Source organism: Rhinolophus hipposideros (genome assembly GCF_964194185.1).
Source record: "Rhinolophus hipposideros genome assembly, chromosome: 4".
In the NCBI taxonomy this organism is placed as follows: Eukaryota; Metazoa; Chordata; class Mammalia; order Chiroptera; family Rhinolophidae; genus Rhinolophus; species Rhinolophus hipposideros.
Genome location: NC_138050.1, coordinates 21,336,173 through 21,362,003, shown reverse-complemented (window position 1 = coordinate 21,362,003; position 25,831 = coordinate 21,336,173). Strand labels below are relative to the sequence as shown.

Here is a 25,831-nt window from a genome sequence, read left to right as displayed (position 1 = left end):
TGCAAATGAATATGAAAAGTTGACTGAAATGGATGTTTGGAGAATATGAATATTAACTTAGGTTAATATGAAATTAACCTAAAAAAATATATTTTAAAATCTAAAATTGAATGTTATCAAAGGGTTACAAAAAATCAAAACAAACTAACAAAAAACCATGTCGGGACCAATTTCACAAGTGAATTATTTTAAACCTTGAGAGAACAAATAATTATTTCACCACGAAAACTTTTCCAGAGCACAAAGAAAGTTTCAAAATTCTTTTGACGAAGCCAGAAAAACTGATTCCAAAAACCCAACAAAAATACTATAACAGAGTATGTAGAAAAGGGTCACACATAAATACGAATGTAAAATATTATATAAAATATTTGCAAAAATAAATAAACAGACTATTAAAAGAATGGTAATCCAAGTGGAGTTTATTCAAGGAGTGCAAATACAATTCAACATTAGGAAATCTGTTATCAAAAATTAATTAATAGCTCAAAAAATAAAAAATAAAATGATCATCAAAGAATAGTAAAAAGACATTTGACATAATTCAAAATCCCTAATTGAAAAAACGAATTCTTAGGGATAGATGAATACTTTGACATATTAAGAAAACTTGTCCAAAAACTCTTTTGGACACTAAATAGCAATTTTCTTTCTTCCTTCCTTTCTTCCCTCTTTTGAGTTCCTTTATTTATTTAGGTATAAGTTACATACAATAAAAATTACCAATTTTTTGATGTGCAATTTGATGAGTTTTGACTACAATCACATAATCACAGTCATTATATATAGAATATTTTCATCACCCTAAAAATTTCCTTAGGCTCCTCTGCATTCAATTCCTCTTCCAACTTCCTAGCTTCTAAGAACCACTGGTCTTGTTTTCCATCACTATAGTTTTGCATTTCCCAGAATTTCATGTAAATAGAATCATAAGGTATTATATAGTCCTTTGTATCTGGCTTCTTAAATGTAATGCCATCTTATTATGACTTATCTATGTTTTTGCATTTATCAGTATTTTGTCCCTTTTTATTGCTCATAGTGGTCAATTACATGGTTCTATCACAATTTGTTTATCCATTCATCAGGTGATGGAGTTTTTGTTATTTTCTGCTTAAGGCTATTATAAATAAAACTGCTATAAACATTCATGTACATATATTTTCATTTCTCTTGGGTAAATACCTAAAAGTATAATTGCTGGATCACATGGTAAGTACATGTTTAACTTTAAGGAAACTGCCAAACTGTTTTCTTAATTAGCTATATATTTGTATTACTACCAACAGTGTAAGAGAATTCCAGCTCTCCACCAAACCTTGGTATTGTCTATCTTTCAAATATTAACCATTTTAGTGGGTGCATAGTGAGTGGTATTTCACTGTGATTTTAATTGCATTTACCTAATGACTAATGATGTTAGAAATCTTTCTATACGCTTACTTTCAGTTACTCTATCTTCTTTGGGGAAGTGCAATTTTTTTGCACATTTTAAAAACTGAGTTGTAAGTGTTCTTATATATTCTGGATTAAAGTCATTTATCAAATATGTTTTGCAAATATTTTCTCCTACTTTGTAGCTTGCCTTGTCATTTTCTAAAGTGTCTTTCAAAAAGCAAAAGGTTTTAATTTTGGTGAAATCTAATGTATTTTTTCCTTTATAGTTCAGGTTGTTTCCTGTATAAGAAATTTTGCCTAACACAAAGTCACTAAGATTTTTCTCCTATGTTTTCTTCTAGAAGTTTTATAGTTTGGGTTTTTACATTTACATCTACATTCATTTTAAGGTGGTTTTTTGGGGGGAAAGAGGGTACTGTTTGTTTGTTTCCTTGTTTGTACAAGGGTTGAGGTAAGGGTCACAGTTAATATTTTGTATGTGCATAGCCAGTTGTCCCAGCACCACTATTTGGAAAGACTATCCTTCTCTTCCATTGGATTGTCTTAGAAACTTTGTAGAAAATCTATTGGCCATATAGGCTTGAGTATATCACTGGATCTCCATTTTATTGCATCGATTTGTCTTTCTTTACACCAATACCACACTGTCCTTTATTACTGTGGCTTTATAATACATCTTGAAGTCAGGTAGTATTAGTCCTCCAACTTTGTTCTGTTTCAAAATTGTTTTGTCTCTCTAGATCCTTTGCATTTCCATTTAAATTTTAGAATCCAACTGTCAATTTCAATAGATAAGCCTTCTAGGATTTTGTTTTGGATGGGATTGCGATCAACTTAGAGAGAATGAACATCTTAATATAGGGTCTTCTGATCCATAAGCATATTCTATCCCTCTAAATAAAGGGGTTTCTTTTATTTCCCTCAGCAATATTTTGTACTTTGCCACAGAATGTTTTTTGCCAGAACCTCCTAGCCCTGAACCCAATGTTTCCTTTCAGTCCCTGACCTATCTGACCTCTTCAGTGCTCAATACTAGACCTTTCCCTCTTTCTTGAGGCTCCCTCCTCCCTGGAATTTGTGACCTCTTCTGGTCCTTGTCTTCTTTCTGTCCCTTTGCCCCACCCTATTCTCTTACAAGTGCTTTACCTGTTTCACATGACCGCAGGAAGAACAACTGAAGCTGATCATCCACACTCCAGGTGGCTGCATTTTCCTGGTCAACTGTGTTGGTGAAGAGCTGTTCTGGAAGGAAGTCCTCTCTTTGGACCTTTTGGAAAATGGTCTCCCTTCTTTCCAACAAGTGTGGGATAATGGTATTTAAAGAGTGTCTTAAAAAGATACCATTCTTGGAGTGGGTGAACCTGGAGATTAGAGGAGAATTGCCATGTTGGAAAACCTAGCAGTATTGTAGGTTTTCCTACTCACCATCTCAGCCTATTGAGATCTCCACAGTTTTCTTTCAGTCACTTCTTTCTGTCACTATGCCCACTTAAATACTGAAATTCACATAACATAAAATTAACCATTTTAAAATGAACAGCTCAGTGGCATTAATACATTCACAATGTTGTACAACTACCACCTCTACCTAGGTCCAAACCATTTCCATCACTCCAAAATAAAACCCCTTACCTATTAAGTGGTCTCTCCCCACTTCCCTCTACCTCAGCCTCTGGCAAATACCAATCTGTTAAGTCTCTGTGGATATATCAATTCTGGATGTTTGATATAAATGGAGTCATACCATATGTGTGACTATTGTGGCTGCCTTCTTTCACATAGAATAATGCTTTGGAGGTTCTTGAGTCACTTTTTAACTGTTCTATTTTGTTAAACTGTTCTGTCACATAATGTCACAAAAAAAGATAAAAATATGAATAAAATGGCAAAAACTACATATCTATCAATAATTACTTTAAATGTAAACGGATTGAATGCTCCAGTCAAAAGATAGGGTGGCTGAATGGATAAGAAAACAAGATCCTTACATATGCTGCCTACAAGAAACTCACTTCAGATCAAAAGGCACTAACAGACTGAAAGTAAAGGGATGGGAAAAAGAAAATGGAAACAAACAAAAATATCTGGGGTAGCAATATTTATACCAGACAAAATAAACTTTAAAACAAAGGCTATAACAAAAGACAAGAACCCAGTAATCCCACTTCTGGGTATTTATCTGAAGAAACCCTAAATGTTACTTCTATGGGACATTTGCAACCATATGTTCTTTGCAGCATTGTTTATAATGGCCAAGACGTGGTGGCAGCCTGGTGTTCAGGGGATGAGCGGATAAAGAGCAGGTTGTACATATAAAAAAGGAACATTGCTTGGCCAGGGAAGGGAATGGGTTCTTACCGTCTACGGCAGCATGGATGGACCTGGAGGGTATTGTGCTGACTGAAGTAAGTCAGACAGAGAAAGACAGATGCAATGTGATTTCGTTTATATGTGGATCTAAAGAACAAAAGAAACAAAACAGAAACAAACTCATAGATACAGAGAACATTTGATGGTTGCCAGATGGGAGGGGTATTGAGGGTGGGTGTAAAATGGGAAGGGATTAAGAAGTAAAAATTGATTGTTACACAGTAGTCATGTGGATGTAGGTTATAGTATAAGGACTATAGTCAATAATATTGTAATAACTATGTATAGAGTCAGAGGGGTACTAGATTTATTGAGGTGATAGATGGGAGGGGAATTGGGGGGCAGGATACAAAAGGTGAAGGCATTAAGAAGTACAAATTGGTAGTTACAAAATAATCATGGGGATGTAAAGTAAAGCATAAGGAATACCGTCAATAATATGATAATAACTATGTATAGTGCCAGGTGGGTACTAGACTAGTTAGGGGGATCACTTCTTAAATTATATTCTAAATTATATAACCACTATGCTGTATACCTGAAATTAATATAAAATAATATTGAATAACAACTGTAATTGAAACATTTGAAAAGGGGGTTAAAGGTGAAAGTGAAGAAGAGTTTCAAATTTCCAGTCATGGGGATGTAATGTACAGCATAGGGAATACTGTCAATAATATTTTGATAGCATGGTACAGTGTCGGATCATTGCTGGACTTACGGGGATCACTTCCTAAAGTATATATAAATGTTGAATAACTATTGTGTATACCTGATAATATAATATTGTATGTTAGATATACTTTCATAAAAATCTTTTTAAAAGAAAGAAAGAAAAAAGCAGAGAAAGACAAGAAAAACTAGCCACGTGTGAGAGTCAGCTGTGGAGGCCCTCACTCCTGGGCAGGGGAGGTAGAAATTACATTCTCCCATCTCTGTCTCCACGCATAATACCTGGCTGCAACAGTCCAGAGCAGTCTTAATGCAATGATGAAGCAAGGTGGAGAAATGCTATGAGCCCAGTGCTTAAAACCAGAAAAACACAGTCCAGAATTCTCCCTAGCTCCCTGCCACTCCCACCCCTTTCTAGTTCTGAATTATTTTGTTTTGTCTTTGAAACGCACAAACACACAAAATGTCTACAACAAATGCTATTTTAATCTTCACAGAACGACTATAAGAGAAAGGTCTATCCTCATTTTATGCCTTTCTCCTGTTTTTTGCATCTGGTAATTGTGCAGTACAAAAGAAATTATACCCTAATTTCAGCTCCCTCTTGCAAGCTGTGCAAACGTGGACAAATAACTTCTAAGTCTGTCCCTTTATCTGTGAAACAGGAGATGATAATGTCTCACTGCAGAGCTCTGATGTGGCAAAGAAGGGGAAATACTGATGCTCTCGGTATGATAGTGCTTCTACCGCCTCCTCAGTGAACACGCCCATGGTTAATAAGAAGCGCAGCCAAACAACACTTTTCCCGTCTGTCTTCCTCAATGGAGTGTGAGCGTCTAAAGTCAAGTCCTATCTGTTACAGGGCAGCGACTTTGCAGGCCATCTCCTACCAACTTACAAGTCCAGGGCGAAGAGCCTTGTTTTGGTTTGAAACCCTAGGACTCAGACCAGACCAGCTGAAACCGTCAGATGCAACACCCGCCCCGGTAACCGTAGCTCAGGCTCCGCCCCCTGCGCCCATTGGCCCATTCAATTCACGCCGGCGCCAATGGACAGAGGCGGCAGCCGCGCGGTCTAAAATCCGAGCCCCTGGCGGCCCGCGCGGCGCTGCGGGACGCAGAGGGATTGCGGAGCGGTTGAGTCCGAGGCGTAACTCCTTACCCCGCACTGCAATGAGCTGTGCCCACGCCGTGCCACAAGACCTGCTGCTTCCCCCGAGTCAGAGGGCCCATCCCACGTTCAGAGGTGAGGGCGGCGGTGGCGGGATCGCTCGATCGGCGCGAGGCGGCGGGTGGCTGGTCTGCCTGGGGACACCGGGACTGAGGGAGGCTTGGGGGGGCGGGAGGGGTGACTCCGGCTTAGCCGTCAGCGCCTTGGGTCTGCAGACCAGTTTCAACGCTGACCAGTTGGTGGAGAGCCTTCGCCAGTCACTTGGCTTTGCCTAGCTGCCTTCTTGATAGAGTGGTGCCCGATCCGCGGTGGTAGGGTGCAGGTGGAGCGCTTCGCGTGCGGTTGTTACTGGCCGGGTTTGGCCCATGGGTGATGGAGACAGGCCTACCTGCAGGGATTCCGTTTAGCACCGGGGCCGCGTGTGGGGCTCGGGACCCGACCCGCGGGGGCCGGGCTGCGTCCACGCTGAGAACCGATTGCGCCTGCGCGGGGCAGTCCCACCTCCGGAGTCGGGAGCGAATTTCTGGAGCGGAGGTATTGTCTCAGCTGATGCTCCCAGTGTAACGCCCTGGACGTTATAGAAATCTAGGGTTGGCTAGGTGATCAGAAGTAACGTTGTTATTTCTTTGGCCTCATATGGGAAAACAGAACAAAGAAATTCTCACCCAACCCCGGTTCTGGTAAATTAGACAACTTGGAATCTAGTTTTCATCTTGACCATCGATTGGGTTTCCTGAAGCTTGGCTTTCAGTAACTGTATGTTGAAAATGATTCAACATGCTTCACTTTAGATGATGTGATTCTTGTGCAAAGTTTTTGTGGGGGCCTTTTATGGTAACAGTCTCTTAAACATGGGATTATTTCTCAAAGGCGATACTGAATTGGGAAATTTTTTGTTATATACAAGATGTGATCATAAGTAGAACGTTTTTTGAAGGAAAATCTTCATGTAGTCAATATTTGATATTGTTGTAACTAATGTTGACTTGTAGCTCTTTTGTTATTTAGAACAAAGAAAACAAAACCTCAAGGAACATCTGTTCAAAAGAAAAACTATTTTTGCGTACAAACAGGAAAATCAGATATTATCCAGGTGAGGTCAATTATTTTAAAATTTCAGATCTGTAAAATTATATCAGAACTGTCCAATAAAAAATGTCTTATGAGCTACATGTATAATTTAAAATTTTCTAGTAGCTACAATTTTAGAAAGGTTTTTTTTAAGATGAAATGAATTTGAATAACATAATTTTTAACATATCCCATTATCATTTCAACATGTAATACTTAAAAAAATTATTTACATTCTTTTTTGGCACTAAGTTTTCAAAATCTGATGTGTAGTTTACATTTTCAGCACATCTCAATTTGAACCTAGCCACATTTTAAGTGCTCAATAGCTGTATGATTTTCTATGTAAATTAATTTACACTCTTAAGAGGAAACAGTTCATTTTAATCCAAAGTTGTGTATATTTACTAAAATACTGACTTATGGCTTATACAGTGCTACAAAGGCCAGTCTTTCTATAATTCTGCAAGGTTTTAGTCGGAGTGAGTGAGTGTGTGTGTGTGTGTGTGTTGGAGGGGAGTTGTTCTTTGGGAGGTGACCTTCCTAAATGTTTGGAAATCGTTTGTGTTAGTCTCAACCTTCCATAAGAATATATTTGTATTGTTTTGTTAAAAATTTAAAAATAGTACATGGTTGTGACTAAAACAAAAACCCATGAAAGTATTAAAGCAGAAAATCAAAAGGTCCCCTCACTCTCTCACAGTAACTGCTACTTAACATCCTTCCAGGCTCTTTCTGTGCAATCTAAGAGCTTGGGCTTTAAAGTAATAGAGACCTGGGCTGGAATATGTAAGTCTGCCGCTACAGCTGTGTAAATTCAGGAGAGTTACACGGCCTCTGAATGTATTTACTTAAATGAAAATGGGGTAGTAATAGGTGTTTTTCTTGGAGATTAAATGAGATAGGGAATGCCTTGTGCTATGCCTGGAATATAGTGAGAGCCCAATAAGTGATAGATAATTTCATGATCTGGCTTTACACACAGTGGATTGGTTCTTGAAATACTTTATTGTCCTCGTTTCCCTAATTTTCTCCCAACGTCATTGCCATCCTCATGAGTTTAAAAAAAGAAGTCTCATTTTAATTTTTAGTTCTTTGCATTAGGTACTTTACTTACTATTGTATTTTGTCCGTATGCATGCTTCATACCCTTTCTTGTGGAAAGTGGTCAGATTCTGCTTATATTTAGGAGGACTTGGTGATAGATTAGGTATGGTATGATAGATTAGGTTGGTGCAAAAGTAATTGTGGTTTTAAAGGCTAAAAATAATTGCAAAAACTGCAATTACTTTTGTACCAACCTAATAAAAAAGAGTGGAGTTAAAGATGATCCTTAACGTTCCAGATTAAAGGAGACTAAAGAGATATGACAACTAAATTCAGTACCTGACCCTGTAGCGGAAGGGGAAATGCTGTAAAGGACATTATTGGGTCAGTTTTCAACTAGAATATGAACAGTAGATTAAAGTGGTATATCAAGGTAAATGTGTGAATTTGATACTGTGGTTATGTAAGGAAAAAAACCTCCCTATTTTTAGGAAATAAACACTGAAGTATTTAGGAATAAAAGGCCATCGTGTATATAACTTAACATAAAAATGTCAGGTAAAAAATTATATATACTCCACATATACACATGCTCAGAAAGAGTGCAAATGATAGTACAAGTAGGATAAATGTTAACAATCTTCGGGTAAAGAGTACATGAACAGTCTTTGAACTATTTATACTTTTGCCACTTTATAAGTTTGTCATTATTTCCAAACAAACTTCCTTTTTAAGTTTTGGCTTGAATAAATTGTTTTACTTTGGAATAAACATTTTCATAAATCCCACACTAATTCACTTAACACAAACCAAAAAAATGGTCTTGGACTTTTGATTTGAATAACGGAATGGCTAGTGATACCGTATATTAAGATGGGGAATACTGAACTAGGAGTGGGGGAATTAGGAGTTCTGTTTTGACCATGACCATGTTGAGTCAGAGGTATCAATAAAGCATCCAAGTAGAGATGCCCAATAGTTATGTGTCTGAAGTTCAGGGTTTGGATTGGCCCTGGAGATATAAACTTGGGAATTGTCAGTGTGTGGATGATATTTATTTAACACCTAGGAGTGAAATGAGATTATTAGAGAATAAGTAGAGACTATTAATTCAAATAAGACAGTGACTCTCAACTACTTAAATAAGGAATCCATTGGGGTCATGCGGTATATAATTTATACACAATTGAAAGAAAGGAAAATTCTAAAACACTTGGCTTTACCAAGAAACCTCACAAGTGCTATTTTTACTCCTTTCAGGAAACAGATGTCAATTTAAATACTATTACTTGAGCTACAAATTATTAAATAGACAACCAATAAGAGTTGCACCTTTTCAAAATTAAACAGTTCTATTTTACGAACTTTAGTGTGGGTATTTTAAGACTCTTTTGTTCAAATAACTCTTCTTAGGGCAATTTTATCATAACAAGATAGAATAGGATTATGTATTTTAATTTAAGTCTCCATACTGGACAGGTGAATAAGGTGGGTTCCCTTATTATCCTTAGTTTTTTTGTTGTTGTTTTTGTTTGTTTTTTTAGTTTAATCATTTATTTTTTTCCTTTTTTTAAAAAAAATGAGTTATAGTTGACATACAATATTATATTAGTTTTAGTTGTACAACATAGTGATATGATATTTTTATACATTATGAAATGATCACCGCAATAAGTCTAGTTATCATCTGTCACCATACAAAGTTACTACAATATTATTGATTATACTAGCTATGATGTACATTAAATCCCTGTGACTTATTTTATGACTTGAAGTTTGTGCCTCTTAATCCCCTTCACCAATTTCGCCTTTCTCCCCACGCTCCTCCCCTCTGGCAACCACCAGTTTGTTCTCTGTATCTGAGAGTCTGTTTCTGTTCATCCTGAGAATTTTTTAGCTAGCAGTTAGGAAGGCCAGCAATTTCAAGACTAAGCACTAGAATTATGTCAGCACTGACAGAAAAAGAGGAGTCCCTCAGAAGTACAAAACTGAAAAGGCAGAAGAAAAATTTAAAATTTGAATGTGGCCTTGAGCCCCAGCGAGGTTAGAAAGAAAAGAGACTTATAAAAAAGAAGTGGACTACTGAGGTAGGAGGGAAAGTAGAAGAACTGAAATCCAGTAGCTAAGTGAAGAAAATGTTTTAAAGAAAGAATGACTATCTGTATCATGTGCTGTTGAAAAATTAAGACAAAGACAGAATTGACCATGAGTTGAATGTAGAAACCGTTGAAGTAGATGACATTAGGAATTTCAGTAAAGTGGTGGAGACAAATTTCTGATAGGCGTGGCTGAGAAGAGGATAAAATGTGATAACATATGCAGTGCATATAGATATCTCCTTTTGAGGAGTTTTGCTATAAAGGAAAGAAATGAGTAGCTGAAAGGGAATGTGAGATTTAAGACTTTAAGATGAGATATAATATGTAGTGTTTATATGCTGATGGAAATGACCTAGTAGAGGGACAAATTAATGATGCTGAAGAATGAGCAAATGATCACAAGAGCAAAGCCCCTAAGTAGGCAAGAGGGAATGGAGAGTTTGACCCTAGATCAGCATGTGTCAGTTCATACATTAGACAGGAGGGAAGGCAGAGTATATGGGTGCAGAGGCAGATAGGCTGGTAGTCTTTGGTGGAGGCAATATAAGCTAATTCTTGTTAAGATTGCTTCTAATTTTCTCAGTGAGACAATATCACAGTGTACTGTAAGCACAGAAGTATTAGAGGCTGAGATCAATAAGGGACCTGATTTGTGAAGGAACCACATTGGGAGCAACCTGGCAGGTTGACCCTGAGCATCATCTCCTCCCACCCCACCAGACATCAGGCCAGGGAATAACAAGAGGAGTATTTGCCGTTAGGTAGTGAATGCAGAAGCTTAAACTGGGGAGACATTGCAATGCTCTGGGTGATGGGCATGCCTGGGAGGAATAGGAAGCATCAACACTCATTAGATAGCTACCAAGATACCCTGTTCAGTGGCACATTTTAACCCTTTGCTGCCATTGATCAAAATGTGTGGTACAAGCTATGTCCATTCTGCCAGCAGACTGAGCGAGTAGATGTGAAAGGCAATATAACCAAAATTATTTTGTGGACTAAATGTACACTTTTTTCACATTTGAACATCTCTGAACGAGGGATCTATCTTAGAATCAATGGCATCTAATTGACCCTGTGTTTTCCTTTCTTCACTTGCTGAGAGATTCTCACAGCCTGTACTAACCAGTCTATGTCTGTGAAAAGGAGTTTAAGTCAAATTCTTGAGAAGGGATTTTCTTTGGATATATATTCTAAATGCAATGCCATCTAGAAACTAAAGTCCATATTAATAGATTAAGCTATAAGTGTGTGTGGAAATTTTTGGATTTAAAATAGTCTTTTGAGAAGACTATTTTAAAATTATTTTCAGTGTAAGTCCGTTACTGAGTAAAACTAAAACTAACCAAAGAAAGTGTTGCTTAATAAAGGTTTTTGAAGACTTGTTTGAATGACTAGAACAAAATGGTTTAGAATGAGATTATCAAGAGTTTACATATTCTGTGGGGGTAGAGTGTTAAGACTTTTAAGAAAATATATTTAAATTTCTCAGCCATCTTGTTTATAACATTTGATCACCCTATATTAAGAGAAGTTTTGGTTAGGACAAATAAATCTCTCAAGTTATTGCCTCCATTTAAAATTATGAAGTCAGGTAACTTATTATTCTTCTATCTCTTCCCGCCAAAAGGAAACTGGCATGGGGTTAATTTTTTTTTTTTTTTTTTTTTTAAGTAGTAGAGACCAGAGAGTGATGACATCTGAGGGTCAAGTCCAAGAAGAAACAAAAGTTCTGAAACTTAAGACAAAAATGGTAAGATATGGACATGGTCTTATAAACTGTCCTTTTTTCCCTTTCCTAAACTCTTTCTGAAATACTGATTTGTCTTAACTCTTTTAGGCTGATAAAGAAAATATCAGTAGACCTCCAAGGAGCAAAAATAATATAACAATTGAAAAAAATTGTATTCCTTTAAAACCTTCTAATGAATTAACCAATTCAACTATAGCAATTGACACACATAATTTGGAGACTAATAATCAAACGCTGCAGTTACCAAATAAAGATAAGCCCCCAAATCAACGTATGACATTAAGCCAAGCATTTCACATTAAAAACAATATTAAAAAGAAACAAATGACTACAGAAAAACCAAAGCAAGACGCTTACATGCTCAAGAAACCTGTGCTTGGATCTTACCGTGGCCAAATTGTTCAGTCTAAGGTTAATTCATTTAGGAAACCTGTACAAGTCAAAGAGGAGAATTCTGCAACAACGAAGAAACTTTCAACTACTGTCTCTAAAGCCACAAAGCCTCAGCCTATAAACACCAGCAGTATAACAGTGAAAAGTGAGAGAGCACCAAATATGAAGACTACCACTAAATTTGTGAGCACTACATCTCAGAACAGACAACTTTTGCGTCCTCCTATTAGGAGTCACTACAATAATACCCAGGACTCCATGAACCGAGGCATCAGTAGAACCTCTGCCAACGTTACAATTCGGAAAGGGCCTCCTGAGAAAGAATTACTGCAATTAAATTCAGTTTCATCTAATGTCAAAACCAGTTCTTCTCAGGAAGTAAGAAGAAATAAGGCACTATCAAGAAGCATCACATCGGAAATTATAGCCAAGCCTGCTTCATCTTCTAATACTAAACTGACAGAAAAGTCAAAACCCATTGACCCGCGGAGACATACTATCGCAAAAGCAGCTATCAATAGCAGATCTGCTCAGCCCAAAGAAACTGCAGAAGAGAGAAAGTAAGTAGATGTAATCTAATTACCTGAATTTTTGATACCGTACCATTTGTAAACGTGGTTTATAATTTTCTTGAATATATTAGAAGTTTTTTGTGAGGATTCTCTTCTGTCATATGCACACAAATTTATGCACATTTATATGGTGGAATAGTATGACCTAGCTTATTGTGCTGGAGTGCATTTTAATTTAGCTTGTTTTAGGTAATATAAGTTAAAATGCTTAATAAAATTGGGAAATGTTTTGTAACCTCTCTATTTAAAAATTCACTCTTGGGTCTTTAAGCATAAAATTAAGATTGATATGTTTAATATTTTTTCTTCAAATTTGTGAACTGTGTATGTGCCACTAGCATGGAACTACTTAAAGACCTGAGATATTTTAAAACTTTTCCTCTCATTTGACAATGCTATCAGCAATATCACAGTAATGTTTATATACTGTTTCTACCTGTAGAGCTCGTCTGAGTGAGTGGAAAGCTGGCAAAGGAAGAGTGCTGAAAAGGCCTCCTAGCTCAGTAGTTACCCACCCTGAACCTGAAGGACAAAATGAAAAACCAGTTGGGTCCTTTTGGACTACCATGGCAGAAGAAGATGAACAAAGATTATTTACTGAAAAAGTAAACAAGACAGTTTCTGAATGCCTTAACCTAATCAATGAGGTAGAGTGTTTATCTTCTATTTGTTTAATAGATTATAGTTTGCAAATCACCTTCATAAATATCTAATTAAATTACATTGCTAATCTTTTTTGACCAAGTAATGTGTCAGTGGTGTTACATAGACTTAATGTTAATGGTGAGATTATTTCTCTGTAGCCTTTCCTTTAATGGACTGTATTTCATTGAGTTTATGTAAATATATCAAAGAGATAGAATTTTTACTTGAGTTATAAATATTGTATTCCTCTAAGATGTTAATAACTTACCAAAGACTAGCAATACAAATTAGTGAATCATTATTATCATAGACTAAATTCAAGTTAATTAAAATATTTGCAAACAAAAACCCCATTAATCTCCAACAATATCATCATGGTCTTTAACATATTCTACTATTTGGAGCAGAATCCAACAGGCTATAATAATTAAATCCAGAATGTTCTTTATTTCTTCATTATTCAATTTTGCTTTGGTTTCACCCTACTGTCGAAGATCCAGAGCAATACAGAATATGATTTCAAACCTTACTCTAGTCCCGTGAGCATCTTTAAACTCTTTGAAGTTCTGAGGACCAGTGAAATTACAGTCAGGGGAATGCTGATTCTTACTTCTGCTCAGCTGAGGTTTTTTTTATTGATACCATGGAATTTTTCTGCCCTACTGCTTAACTATGTGTAGCTCTTATTTATACAAACCATTACAGATTCATTTTACCCTTACTATCAAAACTTGACAAAGCAATTTAAACAAACCTGCAAGTTATTTTCATTAATAAATATTTGGTAGTTACAAAAATTCTAATTAAAGTATTAACAAATGGAATCCCACAATATGTAAGAGGATAAACATCAAAGCCAGGTAGAGTGTTACTCTGAGTCTTTTGTTTTTACCAATATTTTTCTCAGCTAGTATTTTGTGTGTGTGTGTGTTCCTTGTACTTACGGCTGGTATGCTGCTTGCTAGCCATTCAGAATAAGTTTAGAGTAAGGAAGATAATAGTGAATATGTTTCTGCATAATTTTCTGTTAACTTTTTCTCTGTCACTGATCTTTTTTTTTCTTTTTATACTTTTATTTATTTAAGTGTGCTTTTCCAGGACCCATCAGCTCCAAGTCACATAGTTTCAATCTAGTTGTGGAGGGCACAGCTCATAGCGGCCCATGCGGGGATCGAACCAGCAACCTTGTTGTTAAGAGCACTGCGCTCTAACCAATTGAGCTACCGGGTTGCACCTCTCTGTCACTGATCTTGATTATAGTAAGCTTACTTAATTATTCATACTTTCTAGGCTAAAAGATATCAGTTTATTTCTTGATATTTTAGGGCTGCCCAAAAGAAGAAATATTGGACACACTGAATGACCTGATTAAAAATATTCCAGATGCCAAAAAACTTGTTAAATATTGGATATGCCTTGCACGAATTGAACCACTCACAAGTCCTATTGAAAATATTATCGCGATCTATGAGAAGGCGATTCTGGCAGGAGCTCAGGTGAGATTACAACTTACTGATTTTTATTAATTACAGTGTAAATGATTCAGAATTATTTGGAATTATTCACAAAATAACTGAATAAAATTGTGGAAATATACACATATGTCATAATGAATGTTTAAAGGTGACAAGGATTACGTATTATAAAGACTGTTTCTCAACCTAAAACTAGGGATAATCGGATGTTAGAAAATGGATATACTGTAAGATGAAATGTGCATTTAATGAAACTTCCTGGGAGAAATAGAGTAGCACAACATGTCATTTTGCACATTTCCTAGTTGAGAAATCTACTGGGAAATTGAATTTTTAATATTAAAATTTATTTATTGAATATAAGCAAATGGAATTAAATTAACTTTTTAAATATTAGCAGCTCTGATGGCTTTGTAAGAGAACTCTTTCACTTTAGGAATGTATCTTAATGTGCTCACATTTATGTGCTGTATGTTAGGTCCTGCTCACATATAGAAAATGGCAATAAACTAGTTTTTCGGACATTTTTAACACCATAGTGGTTTGATACCATACCTCTCACCTCTTTTAAATATTATAAAATTAATATTATGTTATGTTGTTATATTTATTATATAATATATTTACGTTACGTTACGTTACGTTACGTTACGTTACGTTACAGACCCGGTCTTATAGTAAAATAAGACCAGTCTTATATAATTTTTGCTTCAAAAGACGCATTAGAGCTGATTGTTGGGCTAGGTCTTTTCGGGAAAACAAGGCATTACCATGCCACTGACTGCAGCACTCGACTTTACCCCATGAGCTTAGTTTTCCAGAAAGGAAGTTTAGGAAAGCAGATGTACATTTTTCTATATTTTTGTGTTTTTCAAGAATGAATAACAATAGGAGATTTTTGTACTTGAATCATTTATTTTAATAAAATGTACTACCTTAACTGTATTTACTTAAAGATATAAATACTATAATTATTGTCTGTGGATTTTAGACACATTTTGGAGAACAAGCTTGAAATCAATGCAGTGAAAAGGCTAATCAGAGGTCTACTTGCAATAGTCTCAGCAAAACCAACAAACGCTATTTGACCTTTCACCTGTATCAAATCAAATATTCAGTAGATAGTCTCACAACGGCTATTATGTATAAAACTTTTTGAAGAAGAATTGTATTTGACAGAATCCCACCTGAAAGGGAGTATTAAGTCCCTTCTACACTGAACCAAACCAGAAGGCGGATTACTTAAGGCGGCTTAGGGCAGTATAAGTAGCATGCATCACACAGAAAGCAGTAGTGTAAAGAGAAAGACGTGACACTAGAGCTGAATTTGGAAAACAAGGATCAAAATTAGCCAAGAAAATTGAAAGCAGGATGGGTGAGTGAATAGTTCAGGACTAAGTTCTAAGAACGAAGAATACGAACCAGAGCATTCCTTTTATGTAATGTCTTGAATATGTTGCATTAGCAGGTATGGTTAGTTCAGAGGAACCCAGGAAGTGCTCATAATATCTAGCACATAATGGACACTTAGTGAACTGTTGAATTTTTGAACCTTGAGCTGTTCAAAGATGTATTTAATACCATGCGAAACAAAAATACAACCATGTGCTTGAATGTAGGAGAAAAGGAGTCAACTTAATATAAAATAAATTTAAATAAAATCAGCCTTGTGATAGATATTAATAATGTTAAATTGTTACTTGTTCACTAATTTTGTTCAAAGTAGGCCAGCAATAATAGTTACCAAAGGCTTAAGAGAAATTATGGGGAAAATTTTTAAACTGATGAAATGCTATCCCTTAAGTTCATTTTTGTTTTATAATTTGGAAAAGGAAGCCATTTTTTTCAATTTGAGTGGCAAATAAGTGTCTAAGAGCCATTGTCTTGTTTCAAAATATGAAATTTAATCACTGGTTTTAACATTTCCAACTTGGACAACATAGTGTCTGAGGATATCATAGTAATATAGGTCTGCTTTCTTCATTTAAAAAATTCAAGCCTATCGAAGAGATGCGACATGCAATTGTAGATATTCTAACAATGAAGAGTCAAGAAAAAGTTACTTTTGGTAAGTTTCTTTTGTTTCTTTCAAGTGAATTGTGATTTTATTAAATTCTTTGCTGAATTATTTTTCTTTCATCACTTTTAATTTTTTAAATATGTAGATTGATGTTTCCTCATACTTTTGTTGACGTACCTCTCAGATTCAGTAGCTTTGTGTAATATGAAGAATTTTTAATTAGGAGGTCTCGTTCAAAACCTAAATTTGTCATTGAGTATCTATGAAAGTTACCTATCTAGGCCTTTATTTCCTGTCTTAAAGATGAGGCAGTTTGACTAGATGATCTTTATAGGCTTTTTACATATGAGATTCTGTCATCTGTTCCATGCTGTAGAGACGCTCATTTAGGAATTTTCTTTGCTAGGAATAATAGATTGAGAGGAGATAAGAGATTCATTAACTGTCAGGTATATAAAATGTAAACATTTTCTAGATTCAGATCTGGGTTGTACCAATTACTGTGAACTTTTGCAAGAAATTTAACCCCTTCTTTACTTATAAAATGAGACAATGCTAATATCTTCCTCAAAATTGTTGGAACCATTGAATGAAATAATGTAAGTATCAAATTCTGTGGCACATAGTAAGTTTATTAATCTTTAGCCACTATTAATATTAATTAGCTTAGATGAGAGGAGAAATCACGAGTATAAGTGTAAGCTAATTTGTTTCTTTGTTTAGATTTATTTCCAATTTTTTAGTGGAACTAAATCACCCAGTCACAAATATTTGAGCACCTATCATATACCATCATTCATTCCACCTGTTTATTTCCTTTTGATTAATTTTAAAAAGTCAAATACCTTAAACTTTTTAAGGCTGCTCATATGTGCTGCTAAATTGCTTTCCAGATTAGTTTTAAGTATCCTTATTTTCAGTACACAAAATAAATTTAAAATATAAAGATATAGGTCAAGGGCTAAACTTTAAATAAAATCAAAGATCATACTGAAATTCTAAGTGCATTATACACGTTTTGGTTACATGTTACAAAAAATAAAAACTGTTCAATGAGGTTAATATGCTAAAAGCTTATCTATGTGCAATGGGGGGGTCATCTTTTATTGGTTTAGTTCAACAATGACTATTTCAATATATGGTCACTGTTAATATACCCCCAAGAGAAAATACAGAAGATGTATATGATCTGATCTTACTAGTTATATTTAATGAAGGAGCTTTAGTAGGAATGGTCAGGGAAGTAGGAGGAAAAATCAGGAAAGAGTAGAATACCACAGACAAGGAGGAAAAAAGTTTAAAAATAACCCAACCCAGTGAAATGGGTGAAGGGGGTCCAAAGGTATAAGCTTCTGGTTGTAAAATAAATAAGCCATGGGGATGTAACACACAGCATGGTGACTATAGTTAATAATACTGTATTTGTATATTTGAAAGTTGCTAAGAGAATAGATCTCAAAAGTTTTCATTACAAGAAAAACATAATTTTGTAATTATGCATGAGTCAGACATTAACTAGATGTATTGTGATCATTTTACAATATACAAAAATCACGAATCAATGTTTTACACCTGAAACTAATATAATGTTATATATCAATTATACCTGAATTTTTAAAAGTTAAAAAGAAGAATAACCCAATCTTGTGTCTTATATGCTAATCACAGTAAAGTGGAAATAAGAATTTCATTTAAAAAGGCTTCTTCATAATTCTCACTCGCTCGAGAGATATGTGGAAAGAGAAAACAGTATTTAATTCTCGTTCTGTTTACTATCTTATTTTTCCTTAATAGAGTAATACTAGTTAGTGGAATCTTTTTAGCACGTGGAATATTTGTCTTTAGATGGAAAAAGAAATGCTATCAATAAACTTGGCTTATAGTATGTAATTATAAGTCATAGATACAAAGTCAATTTTTCAAAATAAGATTATTTGTAGGTACATTGGGAAATAGAAGACAAATAATAAGAGAGACAAGCAACACTTGTGTGTGTTTCAGATACCTCAATCCCACATATCCAAACTTAAACACATCATTTTCCCCTAAATCTTATCCTTCTTTTGGTTACCTATCTCAATAACTGACACTCCAGTTCTCCAAGCCAGAAATCTTGGGATTATGTTTCACTCCCTCTTTCCCACATCACCCTGTTCTCAGCCAGTCGAATTCATTGTAACTTCATAAGCATCTCTTAAAACCCATCCACTCCTCTTCATCCTTACTCTCATTACTGTAATCAAGATCACCTACAGCCCTTGCCTGGACTACAACACTCGTCTCCTAACTCGCGTGCTTCTCTATTCCAGCTCCAGTCCATTCTCAACACTGCAACCGAAATGCCCCATCACTTACCTGCTTACGTTCCTTAGTCCAGCCTCCTCTCCTCACTTTTCCACTCCTTCACAGCCCTGAATTACTTTCTTTACTTTTTTTTTTATTTCCTAGAAGGGGCTATACTGTCTTGCCTCTGGGTCTGTCCAAGCCAGTCTTCTACTTTTAACCTAATTCCTCTCTATCCTTTAGACCTGGATTTAGACGTCATTCTTTTGGGGTACTTCCCTGAAAGCCACCTTTCCTCCTTCACCCAACCAGATTAGATGCACCTGTTTTGCTCCATGTTTTTTCTCTCTGTGCACTTGATTGTATGTCTTGTCTTTTAAACTATACACTTGATTGACAAGGACAATATCTGATCTCACCATTGTTTCCCAGTGTTAATGCAATGACTGGCATATATTAGGCATATGTTAAATATTTGTTGAATTAAAGAATCCATATTCCTACTTTAACTTCTCACTAAAAGAACCGCATTCACTTTATCATGTAACTGAAACATCTCTTAGTAAAAATCTCTAATAATTTTCTAATAATCAAATCCAGAGGTCTTATCAGCTTGGTGGATTTACCATATGTCTCACAAGTATTTCACGTTTTATTTTGAACTCTTCCCTCACTGCTTCCCCATACCATGTCTTCCAAAAAATAAAAGGAAAAAGAAAGAAAAAAAAAATCCTCCTCTATGATTAAAGACTCCTAAGCAAGAAATTTTTCTAGAGTTGCCCCTAATACATACACTCATTCAGAAATACACATGCATTCATTTATTTATGAACTCAGAAGTAACTCTTACATCAGGCTCTTCCTTCTCACCACCTACCTCTGCCACCTTGCTTAGACTGTTACAACAGCTTTGTCTTCTTACCATCACAGATTATTAATTTTCATTCCTGCTATTCCAAACCATCCTTTATAGTGTCCAAATCTACTTGTATCTCTGTCTCTCCAACAGATTTTTTTTTTTTACCAAACTTCTTGCAAATAAAGATAATTACCCTCTAATCCCTTCCTACCTTTTTGAGGTCTGATAAAAAAAAAAACAAAAACGGTGGATGATTAAATAAAAAAAATTTATTACAGTAAAAGACACATTTTTATTAATCTCCTTCAAAATACTCCCTCTCGCTTCGAACACACGTATCCCACCGTTCTTGCCACTTTCTGAAGCAGTTCTGGAAGTCCTCTTTTATGAGTGTCTTTAGTCATGCTGTCGAGGCTGCCTTGATGTCCTGAATTATTTTGACTTTGGGGAAGAGCCAGAAGTCGCATGGTGCCAGATCCAGTGCATACGGTGGATGAGGATACCCTGTAATATTCTTATTTGACAGAAAGTTCCATACCAGAAAAGATGTATGACAACGGGACATTGTCATAATGAATGATTTACGGTACACTTTGAAACACTTTCTCTCAACTGTAGCTCACACCCAAATGACTGCACCGAATAAGTTGAAACTTGTCATACATTGTTACTAAGGTTTGATGAGCCACTTCCGGTCTTGAAGATCCCTGCCTTTCCGTTGGATGGCATTCAGCAGCAGCAGATCCCTGCCTTTCCATTGGATGGCATTCATTCACCGTAATCTTTTATCACACCACATATCTGAACTCATCACCTTCCCCCACATTCTGACCCTGCTCCTCACCCTATGTCCTCAGCACACTGGCCCTTTAATGTTGTCTTAGTAGGTCATTTTCTTTTAAGCTTCATACCAAGATTGCCTTCCTTGGTCTTGTCAAGTACTCATTTTTCAAAAGCCAGCGTAAATGTCACTCATGAAGCCTTCCCTAGCCATCGCCCTGTCTCACAAGCAAATTCAGTTATTCCTTTTTATGGATTCTTATCTCAATTATAGCCTTTTTCTCATTGTATAATTAATTATTGTCAAGCATGTCTCTTCCATGGAACGTGAACATTTCAAAGATACATTCTTATATTTGTATCTGTAATCCCTGACACATAGGAGTTAGTATTTGTTAAACAGTTGTCAGCAGTATTAGCTTAGGAAAAGTAATGGTTAGGAGATGGCTTGGTACTTTTATTTTGAAAATCTGGCCCACTATGAATAACTTTAATGTAGCTTGATTTTGTTCTTTCAATTTGACCAAAAGCTCAATATATATACATATTTCTATAGGAGAAATTTTTGAAGAGCCTTGTGCAACCAAGGAACAAATCCAAGAAGTCAACATTGAAGATACCAGTGATAAACTAGAGTCAGGAAAACCAGAAATGGAAACTAAACATCATAGAAATGTGGTATTTCAAGACTGTGAACCAGAGCAAAATGACAAAACGAAAGATCCAGCCAATGATGTTAAAACTCCCAGTACAGAAACAAGAGAGAGTTGCTTAATTAAATATAATGTGTCTACTACACCATACTTACAAAGGTAAGTTTTTAAAATGTAATATGCTGTGATTTGTTTTTATGCTTAGGGATAATAAATATGGTACTTTTAAATACTTAAGATAGCTTCGGATTAGAACTAGTATTATTAGAAAGGTTTCGAACAAATCGAATATCATTTGGACATTTCACCTTTTAAATACTGCATCTGCTTTCCTTTCCTCTAAGTATTGCCATTTTGAAAAAGAAAACTTTAACATCACTTTCTTTAATCGTTGATTGTGTGTTATTGATAACAGTAGGTTTTGGAATTCATCAGTTAGCCAGTTCTACAGATTTTCAAGTATCTAATGTGTATAAGTTGTAATCAAAATAGAAGAAAGAGTTAAGTGTTTTATTTCAAGGAGCTTGCAGTACCTCTCTTTCTATAGGACAAGAAATCACCTGGTTATAAAATACAAGTTATAGTATGATAAATAGCATCAAAATACAAAGTAAAAACGTTAACATGTTTTTTAACTCTGGAAATAATTTATTTTATTTTTTATTTTTTTAATTTATTGCTGTGACATTTGTTAGTAAAATTACGTAGATTTCAGGTGTACAATTCTGTATTACATCATCTATAAATCCCATTGTGTGTTCACCACCCAGAGTCAGTTCTCCTTCCATCACCATATATTTGATCCCCCTTACCCTCATCTCCCTCCCCCCACCCCTCTTACCCTCTGGTAACCACTAAATTATTGTCTGTATCTATGAGTTTTTGTTTCTCATTTGTTTGTCTTGTTCTTTTGTTGTTTTGGTTCATATACCACATATCAGTGACATCATAGGGTTCTCTGCTTTTTCTGTCTGACTTATTTCGCTTAGCATCATACTCTCAAGATCCATCCATGTTGTCACAAATGTTCCTCTATCATCTTTTCTTACCACCGAATAGTATTCCATTGTGTATATATACCACAACTTCTTTATCCATTCATCTATCGAAGGACATTTTGGTTGTTTCAACTCTGGAAATAATTTTGTGGGGTTTTCTTTTAGTGTGAAGAAGAAGATGCAAGTTGATGAAATAAATTCTACATTTAAAGAGCTGAAGTTTCTAACACCAGTTAGACGTTCTCGACGTCTTCAAGACAACATTTCTAAATTGCCAGATATGTTAAAAGATCATTATCCTTGTGTATCTTCATTGGAACAGTTAACAGAGTTGGGAGACGAAAGTGATGCTTTTATATGCCGCCCTAATGCAGCCCTGTGCCGGATGTATATGGAGCCTGAAACAAAAGAAGAGAAATGAAGCTATGATAAGGAATGAGGTTTTTATTATTCCTGGGCTGTTTTGTTTGTTGTGACTTTGTATGTCTCTTAGGTCAGCAGTTGGCCAAGTATCTAAGTATTCACGGCAGTAAGCTCTTTTACTAACATTGACATTATAGCAGGTGTTGCCTTCTGTGTGTCTGAAACCTAAATCTTATGTTATCTAAATAATCTAAGGTTTCCTAAGATAGGTAAATTTTATCAACTAGTTTGCTATGTTCCTTGAATATCGTTAATAAATGCCATTCTAGTTTCAGTGATATTTCTAAAATAACCAATACTTAAACTTGTTTTGTAATATAAAAACTTCACTGTTAAATCATGTCCCCTGAAACATGATAGTTAGATATTGTAAACAGTTCTCTTCTCCCCACACACATAAGTACCACCAATAAAATTGTCTTTATCTACCTTTGAACTTATACTTAAATGGCATATATCCTCTACCAGCTCTACTGTTTCAAGTAAGTCATTGTAAGGTTAGCTACTTTTAAAACTGTGCGTAATGTGAATGTGGTTGAAAATCACATACATAGTCCTACTGACGCTCATATATTCCATTTGTATAGCACTTGTCTTCTATTTATTGTCTTCTTGTGTTCTAGAGAATAGGATTTTTAGATTTTAAACTATACCTATTATGAATACAATAAAAATGTCTACATGATGTTTCAATGACATTTATTTCAACAAATATGAAATGCACTTTAACCACAGTGAATAAATTTGAATCTTGCCTTCGAATTTGACTTGAGGTTTTCAACACTTAAAGTAAGTGTGTGCTTAATGGTTATTTACTTTTGAAAATTTATCAATCTAGTACTTATCTAAAATTTTACCCTAATTTTTGCCTCAATTTTTTAGTTCTTTTCATATTTTGTATGAGCGGCGCAAAATATGCCACTTTGATATAAACTTCATGCTGGTCTATATTTCTGAGCTTTATAATATTTATAGCATAAGGTTCATTTGGTCATACAGCATGGCTTTAAATACCTCTGTGAAAGAGAACTTGAGATAAAGCTCTATATTTGGACAAATTCTAGAGTGTTTTTCCCTCCCTTAACTGAGGGAAAATTGTCTCTCTAAATAGTCCTAGTGCTAACAATTATAGACATAGGTCTAATGCCTTTTCAGTTAGGTGTCTTGACGTAGGTTTGTTCCAAGCTAACTACCTCTAAGGATTGATATATGGTGCATGAACTTTGAAGTCCTTTATTCAAAATCTCAGCTCCTACTTTCCCTTAAAAGTTATGTGACCATGGAGTCTACTTAGTTGAACCCCATCTTTGTGAATGGTAAAGTGGCAATAATCCCCTCTGATCATTTTGTACCATGTTATCTGCATTTTGATTGGCCAAAATGAACACCTGATCATAATAGCTGGACTGTCAGATTCTTTACTATAGGTGTGTGGAATCAGGACTGAATTAATTTTTTCTATGTAGTTAGACCTGAAATATATAAATATGAGGCACTGGGTGACCGTATGAAGGTTGGATAGCAAAGGTCACCAGTCAACGGAACAATGAAGTAACTACCCAGGGAAAAACATTCCTGCCTGGGGTTTTCCTATATTTGGGTAGTTGTGTATCCAAATACACTTGTGTTCAATCCAAATACAGATAAAGCAAAATCACTCTGCTCTAATCCCACTACCCTTCTTAACTACCCTTAGTTCTTAAATGTAACTAACATTTGTATGGTAACTTGCCAAATTTTTATTCTATATATGTAACATACACAGACATAAATACACACATAAACGTGTGTATGTGGATTTTATTTTGCTTTGTTGGCTATAAATGGCACCATACTTCATGTATGGTTCTGCATCTTGCTTTTTGTCTAATTGACTAAGTCAAGGAACTTTTCATTGACATAGATCAATGGAACATTAATTAAGACACTTGGGAATTTAGTAAAGGGTACATTTTGTAATTCAATACAGTAGAGAGAAGAATGGCTATGAGTCAGTCAGCCTTCCATTTTGAGAACAAGAAATTCCAATCTCTACGTCACTTGCAAAAATAATTACCTGGTAGAATAAATAGTTAATTTAAGTATATTAGGAAATGTAAAGTACATTTTTCCTTAGGAAAAGAGCAAGACTCTTTAAAGGAATCTTGAACATTGAAGGGTAGGGTGGAGCACAGAGTTCAGCCACACTTGGCAGCAGGACTTGTGTAAGACATTGAGGAGCCAGACCAGTTACCCTACCTGAGATCTTCAAAATTCTGTGAGGAAATGGACTGTGAAACTGGAACTGTATGCCCAAGGTATACAGAGGGTGCCAAAAAAAGTATACACATTTTTAAAAAGGAAAAAACTATTAAAATTGTAATACTCGATGTATACCAATAACGAAAGATGAATACAAGTCACGTTTGACTTCTGCAATTACAAGAGGTGCTCAAAGTGGTTACCATCAGCGTCCAGATACTTCTGATTATGGCGAACCGCTGCTTGAGCAACGCTGACCATAGTGCCCACTTGTATACATTATTTGGCACCCCTGGTATTAAAGTTTGATTACAAAACATGAAATGAAAATACTCCAATGATTTCAACAGGAGAGGTTTTGAAGACAGAATTAAAGCTAATTTTGCTAATGAGCTTGTCATGTTTGGGAGCAGGATGCAGAAATAACATGGACTCTCATCTCATTTAAACCTCATTCAGTACTTGGGGTTTTAAAAAGTTAAAATATAAAGCAAGGACAAGACCCAGCAATTCCATTCCTAAGTATCAGGAGAAATGAAAACATACCCCAACAAAGATTGTACATAAAGATGTTCATAGTAGTCTTATGCATATTTGCCTCAAACTGGAAACAACACAAAACTCCATAAACTGATAAGTGAAAAAACATCATATGCTGTGTCCACATAATGGAAATTAAGCAAAAGGAAACAAATTAAGGAAAATGAACAAACTACTGATAAACACGGTATGGTGAATCTCAAAAACATTAAAAGAAGGCAGAGGAAAAATTACTGATGCCATCTACGTGAAATTCTAGAAAAAGTAAAACTATATTGACAAAGTAGATCACAAGCTACCTGGGGTCACATGTGGAGGAGGGGACGTTTTGGAGTAATGGAAATGTTCTATATCTTAATTGTGGTTATG

The 25,831-nt window shown here is 35.4% G+C and overlaps 1 protein-coding gene across 2 annotated transcripts; it reads left to right on the top strand.

Moving 5' to 3' along the window:
• The first annotated feature begins 5,549 nt into the window (after nucleotides 1–5,549).
• CKAP2 (cytoskeleton associated protein 2) lies at nucleotides 5,550–23,366 on the top strand. 2 transcript variants are annotated; one of them, XM_081045842.1, is made up of 9 exons: nucleotides 5,550–5,685; nucleotides 6,619–6,703; nucleotides 11,505–11,580; nucleotides 11,668–12,533; nucleotides 12,988–13,192; nucleotides 14,516–14,686; nucleotides 16,664–16,733; nucleotides 21,164–21,419; nucleotides 22,424–23,366. In XM_081045842.1, the coding sequence occupies exons 1-9, from the start codon at nucleotides 5,613–5,615 to the stop codon at nucleotides 22,677–22,679; spliced, it is 2,058 nt and encodes a 685-aa protein (XP_080901968.1). In that variant the 5' UTR covers nucleotides 5,550–5,612; the 3' UTR covers nucleotides 22,680–23,366. The 2 variants fall into 2 exon arrangements, with proteins under 2 accessions (XP_080901968.1, XP_080901967.1); XM_081045841.1 differs by having other exon boundaries at nucleotides 5,562–5,685; nucleotides 11,502–11,580.
• Nucleotides 23,367–25,831: the final 2,465 nt, after the last annotated feature.

Bases quoted from the DNA above. Each gene is read 5' to 3' on its own strand.
- CKAP2 (XM_081045841.1), top strand. From the start codon at position 5,613: ATGAGCTGTGCCCACGCCGTGCCACAAGACCTGCTGCTTCCCCCGAGT. The intron at 5,686-6,618 runs GTGAGGGCGGCG...TTTGTTATTTAG, and splicing joins GGCCCATCCCACGTTCAGAG to AACAAAGAAAACAAAACCTC. The intron at 16,734-21,163 runs GTAAGTTTCTTT...ATATTTCTATAG, and splicing joins TCAAGAAAAAGTTACTTTTG to GAGAAATTTTTGAAGAGCCT.